At 32.6% G+C, this 9,679-nt stretch overlaps 1 protein-coding gene across 1 annotated transcript; it reads right to left on the bottom strand.

The window, feature by feature from the left end:
• Positions 1-1,220: 1,220 nt before the first annotated feature.
• On the bottom strand, positions 1,221-4,241 carry LOC108346756 (uncharacterized). Its single transcript, XM_017585806.1, has 4 exons — positions 3,435-4,241; positions 3,148-3,291; positions 2,801-2,969; positions 1,221-1,600 (listed from the first exon to the last, which is right to left on the bottom strand). Exons 1-4 carry the CDS (start codon positions 4,239-4,241, stop codon positions 1,221-1,223), a joined length of 1,500 nt encoding a protein of 499 aa, XP_017441295.1.
• Positions 4,242-9,679: the final 5,438 nt, after the last annotated feature.

Here is a 9,679-nt window from a genome sequence, read left to right as displayed (position 1 = left end):
TTTTGTTTACATATTTTCATGAAACTCCTTTCTTCCTTACTTCTCCCTTGTGTATCAAACATTTTGACTATCTTCTCTAGTTGTGGTTTCAGCAAGTGTGTTCCTAAATACATTGGTGATGTAAAGTGTATTTTTCTTCCATCTTAAACCTCTATTTTGTTTATGTTCAAGTGTTTATTTTCATTGATGTTAATGATTTAAATCTCTATTTTGACCTTTAAATTGCAGTTGTTTTTGGTGATCTCAATCATGATAGTGTATAAATGTCTCCTTTGAATTATTGTTATTTTGATAACATGTTATATAGATGCTTAAATTTGATTTTATGAATATCAAAATTAATTTTTAAAATTAAGTTAAATAAATCATTTTAATTAAAATTTTATAATTAAAATTCAAAATATAGGACAATAAATTTTATAGGGATTACTTAATTATTTAAGTCATTAGGAGTAACTTGATCATTAAGTCATTACTTTATTTACAAAGGATTATAATATTTAACATATTCATCTCCATTTTGTAAGAATATTCATGAGTAGTTTCAATATATAAGATAAATAAAATAGAAGGCATTGGGACATTACAAGTTTTTATATGAAATTGAATTATTCCATATCTTATATAAGTCAATAACAATATTATTGTACACTAAAATTATTACTAACAAAAAAGGTTTAATACCCAATTTTGTCCCCACTTTGGTTCGGAAATCTCAAGTTAGTCCCTTTATAGAAATGTGAGTACAATGAATCCTTACTTGTAATTATTTGACTCTAATGAGTCCCTTCCGTTAAATAGAAGGAAACGGAGTTAGTGGGCTGATGATGTGGCAGTTGTCTTTGGTGAGGTGTCAAGACGCAATTGTTTATGTGCTTACGTGGTGTTAGGGTTCCTCATTTTCAAATTGGGTTTTATTAAAAATTGGGGATAAAAGGATTTGGGGGTGATTTGTTGGAGATTACTGGAGCAAATGTCTCCAAAGCTGAAATTGGTTCATTTTCAACGAAATTTTCAACAGCAGGATAATCGAGAACCACATCATTGAAAACCTTGGCTGCAAGGGGAACAGATACAATTTCCTTGTCCTCAATTTTCAAAGGAGCGGCAAGGAATGGGTTACCTTCTGCTGCTATTCTTTTTGCCTTAGTGTCTGCAGGGTCCAAGGCAGACTTGTCAAACATATTTGAGACCATCTGCTGCTTCAAATTCAACACAGGTCACTCTCCCTTGCCATTCTCTCTTTCTTGCTCAAATTTTACTGCACGAGGTTCTGTACCCCTTCCATTCACCATTGGTGACTGTGAATAGTTTTGTGGATCAGGGAAGGCAGGCAACCAAGCAGGAATATGATCGCCGGGAGGTTCTTCTCCTTTTTGCAAAAAGCTTGGATTAAGCACCCGTTTCTTCACAACTGGAAACCGAGGAATAGGATGCGCAAACACAACCGGTTCACCCTCGTTAACAAAATGAAAAATTTCCCTAATAACACCTGAACTTTCAAGGCAATGGTCCACCTCAGAAGCACCTGCAAATCCCTGCACCGATGCCATATCTTCCAACCCTTGAATGACATCAAAAGCATGACATTCAGTTCTTCCTGCAAGATTAGCATGGCAATGTGCCGATCACTGCCTGCCTCTGTCTTCTTTTTCGCACACGGACATGCCCTAATCTCCAACAAATCACCCCCAAATCCTTTTATCCCCAATTTTTAATAAAACCCAATTTGAAAATGGGGAACCCTAACACCACGTAAGCACGCAAACAATTGCGTCTTCACACCTCACCAAAGACAACTGCCACATCATCAGCCCACTAACTCCGTTTCCTTCTATTTAACGGAAGGGACTCATTAGAGTCAAATAATTACAAGTAAGGATCCATTGCACTCACATTTCTATAAAGGGACTAACTTGAGATTTCCGAAACAAAGTGGGGACAAAATTGGGTATTAAACTAACAAAAAAAAATGTATTTGTTTAGACAAATATAAAGAAAAAAGAATTAACTTGTGTAAAAAAGCTGATGATTTCTTCCTTTTCAATTTTGAATTTTTTTCTTCGTGTTCATTTTTGTGTGATTTGCAATTCACTCTGCACAATTCTTTTTATTGTTGTCGAACTCAAATGTGCACATGGTTCACAAGATTTTTTAAATTATAAGCTAAATTAGTAGGCTGCATTTTTTTTAGTGTATTATTAGCATAAATTAGTAGGTTGCATTAAGATAGTTAATTTCTTAAAATGATATAGAATTTATTAAAACATTTATTACTAATAAATACAAGAAATGCACAAGATTTAACGTTAGTTTATATATATAAATAACCATCCTAGATATTTTGATTTCCCTTTTACAAAAGTTAATTATATGAACTTCTAGATAGATGTATTACATAATACAAGAGAAAACTTATTCATTTCCAGTTTTTTATTTTTTTCTTTTTCGCAATTACCTCTACAGAGCTTTTGGATTCAAATTGACACTTTGTTCACACAAATATTTATTTTTAATTTATAAGCTCAATTAACATAAAAATATTGTATACTTACAATATAACCCATTAAGAGAACACAATAATGAAAACATAACACAATTAGTGGATTAAAATTAAAACAACATTAATACCCATAGTGATGATGATCTAGAATTGGTATTGATGTATTCCAATTATACTACAAATTATATAAGTCATTACATAATGATAAGTAATTAGTTTCACATCAAATTTCTTTCAAATACTTGTTTGGTATTTGTTTTGCCAAGTAAATGTAGAAATGCCCCATAGCTCCAGTACGAAACTTGTTTTCATATATGGATTCTAGTGTTAGAATTTCTCCATTTGCGATTTTGAGAGACCCGAGTTTTGGATAACAAACTGACATTCCAATTAGGTAACCCTTTTCATTTCCTGCTTCTTTTCCAGTTCTGTATTTTGGATTTGAAGTGCATAAAACTCTTCCATCCTAAGTTAAGCATAATCATAAAAATATAGATGATTCAATAAACTATATTTAATTTCTTATAAAGATATATAAGTACCAACAAAATTTATTCTTGATGAATATATGAATTAGGCAAAATTAAAGGTAAGTTTATCTACATTATATTGCTTGTATGGGAACAACAAACATCAAATATTACCTGTCCATATAGAGTAACATTGACAACACCGATGTGCATATGAGCAGTGCCATATATAAGATAACCACCTTTTGTCATTGGGATGTTTGCTTTCTTAACATGTGGGAAGTCGTTGTCATGATTTCTCGGGATCGTATACTCTGCCTATAACAAATTGAGGAATTTATTTTACTCACACGGATGAAAAACGCAATTAATACCTTGATATTTTTGTTTGGAAAATAAATTAGTTTCAAAAGTTTGCTTATAATTTGTAAAGTATAGTATGTATTGAATAAATCATGTACCTGACAATCATGAATTGGTGTAGAACCATTTGATCTTACACGATCAGTTGAATCAAGTATGTAGAACTTAAGAGGCACTTGGTGTTCATCCCAATCAACCCACCTTATTTTGTATCTTAGGGAAAGCTTTCTTGTTGGGCCACGAAAACCATTTCTTAATTTGCATTGTACGTTATCTTGACAACAAAAGAGTCCTCCTTTATAACTCCTAGACAACAATTGACCATTAATGCCCGTCGTGACATTGTAAAAGTCTTTTGGGAGATTCATAAACTTACACCTACACTCTGTACAACCTTTTCTATCATGTGTTCCACGTGTATCAATAACCATGATGCTAAACAACCATTTTTCTTTAAACCCGATTTTTGGAGCATCACCTAATTCAACTACAAAAGGATCTGGAAGATTTGAATGTGTTCCTCGTGATTCTCCACCCAAGCCCCAATAATGTGGAAGCAAAAAACCTTGGCATGCACCATCATTTCTTTCAAATTCGATACCATTGCGAAGGTCGTGAGATCGTTTAATGTAGTGCGACATGGTAATGTTTTCAATATATTTTACAGCAAACCAATGATGAAGGTAAGTTTCATACAAAAGTACTGAATTACCAACTTCATCAACTACTTCAACATCAAAACTCTTGACTCCAATGTGACCCCTTGGAAAGTCAATATCTAGTAATGTCTTCACTGCAATTTTTCCTGGTCCCACTTCAAATTTTTCAGAGAAAAAAGTAGCTGACTTTATATGATTTTCACCAGACTCTAAAATAACTGAGTGGGTTATGTCAGAAAGCAACATGATTATTGAAAGTAAAATCATAACTATTTTATAGATACTCCTCGTATTAACCTACACAGAAATTGTTGCCATTAGCCATGAAAATATGTACATAGGATCATTCTTTTTTTGATAAGCATGTAGATAACATAAAATATAATGAGAATGTGAATTGGATAACATTGAAATGAAAAGGTAAAGTAATAGAACATTGATAAGAAAAAGTGCATACCATAAAAGAAAAAGACAATGCGGTGATCATGGTCATGATTTGTTCTTAGATGAAGATGTATGATGGTTCCAATTTTAAAGAAAGTAATTTTATACATATATGAAATTAATTACTAGTTTTATATATGATGGATCACTAAATAATGACATATCTGGCATAACTAAATTTTAAATTGATGTTGGTTGTCTTTTTAGTTGGATGTATACGGTGTTTGGTAATGTATTTAAACCTAAATTAACATGTATTGACCTAGTTTTACATATTACAAAACTATTTAAAAACTTTTGTAACTATTTGTAGATGTAAAAATAACTTACTAATGGTTTGTTTGGACAAACTTAACACGTTTCTCTTCTGTAGGTTTTTTTTTTTCTTAAATAAGAGTAATTACCCATTTTAATTTATGACAGTAAAGTGTTGGCTTAAATTATGGTTAAGAGATGAAAATAAAAAATACGAGTCATATAAATTTGACAAAAAGAAGTTCAGTCAAATAAACGTATAAGAAAGAGAAAAAAATATATTTTAATAACATTAATTAATGGTGCTTTAATACATAATATATATAAAAGAAATTTTTTACATGGTTAATAATTAATACAGAGGGAGAGAGTGTTGATTGAGTATGCTTAATATTTTGTTTATTACTATTCATAGTATTTTAGTAAGACATAAAATAATGTTTCTATATGATTTACAAATATTTTACATACCACCAAAATTATATAAGTTAAATGTATATTATGATTATACTTTGAAAATATATTGTTGATTTGTTTTATCCTTGAATCCTAACTACTAGAAACATAGATGTTTATAGCAAAACTACTACCAAGAACATAACCTTGTTTTTTTAATTAAAATAAACAAATAATACAACATAAAGGTTGTGTAATTTTATGTGCAACTTCTACTGTTATGATATCACTTATATCAAATGCTGAAAGATAAATTTTAAATCACATATACATGTTTCTCAATGTAGTGCGAGTCAGTAAAATGGACAACATATGAATAAAATAAAACAAAAAACAAACAGAGGATGTACGATAATCAATTTATGACAATATTTTTATTTGTATAAAAGATGTACATGCATAAAATAATCATTGACACCTACATATTAAGAAAAGACAGGTATCCAATTCAACGATAAAAAAATCATTGAACAAAACGAGTGTTGTAATAATATTATTGCAAAAGAAACTTTTGCAACGTTGAATTATACGTTGAGAGCAACGTCTTGGCCAACGTTATTGCAACATTCTTTTTTCCAATTCAACGATAACAAAATATTACTCTTTCTTTCCTTGTAGTTCTATAAATAGAGACTTTTCTCTATTATGTAAAACACACCAAAAGAAATCTTTTCATTCTTTTTTTTTTCTTTTATTCTTCTAAAAATATTCTGGATTTATTTATATTCTTTTTAGATATCCTTACTAGTTCTGAGATCCTCAGAGATATTCTGAGAAGTTTTTGTTGCATCTTGGGAGACTTGCGCAATACACCGCGAATAAGTCCTTAAGAAAAAAAAAGAGAGAAGAAAGAATTAGGAAGTTTTGGCTGCAAAGAGAATAGAGATTTGGGAAGTTTTCCAGGAACAGTCTTCAATCAAGAAAATAATTCTGGAAAAGAGAGATCCTTGCTAGTTTTGAGATCCTCAGAGATATTCTGGGAAGTTCCTGTTGTATCCTGGGGGACTTGCGCAATACACCGCGGATAAGTCCTTAAGGACAGTGAATCTACACGCCTCAGGAAATATTGTTCGTGATTATGCCAACTTTTATCCAACAATCTTAAGGACTTATGGCTGACATCAACAACTCAATCCCGGAGGATCAAAACTTTGTTTTCAGAACTCAAACGGTATTTGCGAAACCCATAGCCTTCGGAGGCTGCCAAGGTGCTCGCAACAACGATGGCTTCTGATCGCATTTGTAAGGACTGCGGATGAGGACGAAGAAGATGAGGTACTTGAGTAAATTTTCGTATACTTTACCTACAAAGAGAAAAGCACAACCAAGTATTTTCTCGTTTACCAATCTTAAATATTTTAAAATTATGGGGGTGTAGGTAATTTTACTTAATTACTCGAAAAAATAAATTTTGGCTTTTCACCTAATGATATTGATAGTATTCTAAATTTGAAAATGGTGATTGTGTCATTATATGTTTGTATGTGGATGACATGTTAAATTTTGGTACACGCAATGAGATTGTCACTAGAACTAAATTGTTTATAGGATCAATCTTTGATATGAAAGACATGGGTGAAGCCAATGTGTTTTTAGGTATTAGAATCATAACGAATGGAGATAGTATATTATTATCCCAAGAACAATATATTGAGAAACTTCTTAAGAAGTTTAGGTTTTATGACCTCACCAGTGAGTACCCCTTATGATACTAATTCTAAATTAATGAAAAATAAAGGAGAATCATTATCTCAGCCTCAATATGCCTAGAGAATTGGGAGCTTACTACACTTGATGAGCTTTTTTAGACCTGATATTGCTTATGTAGTAGGTAGACTGAGTAGGTACACTCAATGTCCAAATCAAGAACATTGGGATGCACTTTCCAGGCTTATGAGATACTTAAGAGGTTCAATGGATTATGCCATTGAATATAGTGGATTTCCCGCTGTACTAGAATGATACAATGATGCTAATTGGATCTCTGATTTAGATGAGACAAAATCTTCTAGTGGTTATGTATTCACACTTGGGGGTGGTGCGATTACATGGAAAATAGCCAGGCAAACAATTATTCCAAGACCAATAATGGAATATGTGAAAGTGCTAGAGACTGCATTATTGAGAGGCTAAACTTTGTTATTAAAATTATACGTGGTGAAAGAATTTTAGTTTAAACAAAGTTTTTAATGATTTTCATATCCCTTATGGGTGGTGTATGATTTGCAGCATACACTTGATGAAATCACCTATATGAGTGTCGAGTGGGGCCGCTTGCATGAGATCTTGGCATGATCTCTAAAGCACTCATGAATACTAGGCACACGCAACACAGCGATAACAACAAGGATTGTGGGGGTGTATTGTGATTGATAAACCTCTAACACACGTCAAGTGTCTTTGGTTCATATAGCTTGCTATACCAACTACACTGTGTGTTAAGTTTCTAAATCTAAGACTGGTTCATATATCTTGCTATACTAGTTCTGATGCATTACATCCTATGAGACCCAGGATAAAAGTTTCTTATCCTTCTTTTAATGTTTGAATTATTTGAGTCAAAGATTTTTTTTCTTTTTAACTTTCTTTTGCAATAAGTGGGGGATTGTTGTAATAATATTACTTTATTGCAAAAGAAACTTTTGCAACGTTGAATTATACGTTGAGAGCAACGTCTCTTTTGGCCAACGTTACTGCAACGTTCCTTTTTCCAATTCAACGGTCAAAGATTTATTACTCTTTCTTCCCTTCTAGCTCTATAAATAGAGGCCTTTCTCCATTCTATAAAACACACCAAAAGAAGTATTCTCTCGTTCTCCTTTCTTCTTTTCTTCTTCTAAAAATATTCTGGGTTTATTTATACTTTTTTTAGAGATCCTTGCTAGTTCTGAGATCCTCAGAGATATTCTGGAAAGTTCCTATTGTATCCTGGGGAACTTGCGCAATACACCGCGAATAAGTACTTAAGAAAAGAAAAAGAGAGAAGAAAGAATTAGGAAGTTTTGGCTACAAAGAGAATATAGATTTGGGAAGTTTTCCGGGAACAATCTTTAATCAAGAAAATAATTCTGGAAAAGAGACATCCTTGCTAGTTCTGAGATCCTCAAAGATATTCTGGGAAGTTCCTATTGTATCCTGGGGGACTTGCGTAATACACCGCGGATAAGTCCTTAAGGACAGTGAATCTACATGCCTCAGGAAATATTGTTCCTGATTATGCCAGCTTTCAAAATAAAGGATTCTTAGACGATCGTGTCTTAACAATCTCTCCTTTTTCGATGTTTAACAAATAGTATGTAAAATATAAATCAAAATAGATTGAATAAATTTGATCAAGGAACTTTTATCATTCAGGTCGCTTAGCTAATCGTTTCTGCATATATAATATCAAAAAAGAGAAAAATATAAAAATATAACAAATAAATATAAGTGTGTATGTAGGATAAATGACTCCCTATTAGTCAGAAGACATTGTTTAAACAACACAAGTAGGGTTTCAAAGTGAGCAACTAAAGGAACAAAGTCTGCAATCGGTGGTTCAGCGGCGTGAATCAGAGGAAGCAGAGGACGGCTTATCGGACACACCGTTGTGCTCCTCCTCACCCTGAATTTGTGCCAATAAGGAGGCGTGGATTAGGGTTAATGACAGTGGCGACCTAAGGGTTCGGTGGTGGCACATTGAAGTGATTTGGGTTTTGTGTGTTTTTTGGCTTTGGGTTTGCAGGTCCGATATGGTGAGAATGATGGAGGTTTGTCGCGATGAAGGTTGGGCGAAGATGATGATGGTGATTTGGTTTCACGACGATGATTTTTACGCGAGTTGCGTTTCTGTGTTATGGTTGCAGGTGGTGACTAATGGTGGCATGAGAGAGGAGATTCTGTGATAGCGACACATGGTGTTGAGAAGGTTGATGGTTGCGGTGTGGATGGTTGGTGAGGCAGTGGTGGTGGCTAGGGTTACAGTGGCAGCACAAGGAAAGGAAAAGGAATTAGGGTTCTAGAGGTGGAAGACGAAGCTGATTAAGCAATTCTCCCAATTTTTTAATTCAAAAAATAAGAAATTACACGTGTCAAGAATCTAATTACTGTAACATTCCATAATCTCACACTCGACATTTAATAGATTTTATAAATATTGTAACATTTCTACATTCGGTCACATGGTAATATACATACTTCACACTTGATAATTCATAGTTGATATATTGTAGCATTACACCACCACTCATAATGAATATAAAGGACTTCATACAAGATATATATATATATATATATATATATATATATATATATGTATATATATATATATATATATATGTATATATATATATATATATGTTTTAAACTCAGATTTCAACTAAAAACTCATAAATATAACTCGAACTCTTCTAATTTATTCTTCTATCTCTTTCTTCATTGAAATTGAATCGGGCGATATTCCTTTATCTGATCCCGTATAACGAATTATACGATTATCGCACAAACACAAACACAAACAAGTAGGGGTGAGCTAACATGAAACAAATCAT

This window comes from Vigna angularis, chromosome 9 (genome assembly GCF_016808095.1).
Source record: "Vigna angularis cultivar LongXiaoDou No.4 chromosome 9, ASM1680809v1, whole genome shotgun sequence".
NCBI classification, from domain to species: domain Eukaryota; kingdom Viridiplantae; phylum Streptophyta; class Magnoliopsida; order Fabales; family Fabaceae; genus Vigna; species Vigna angularis.
This window is presented reverse-complemented; position numbering and strand designations above follow the sequence as displayed.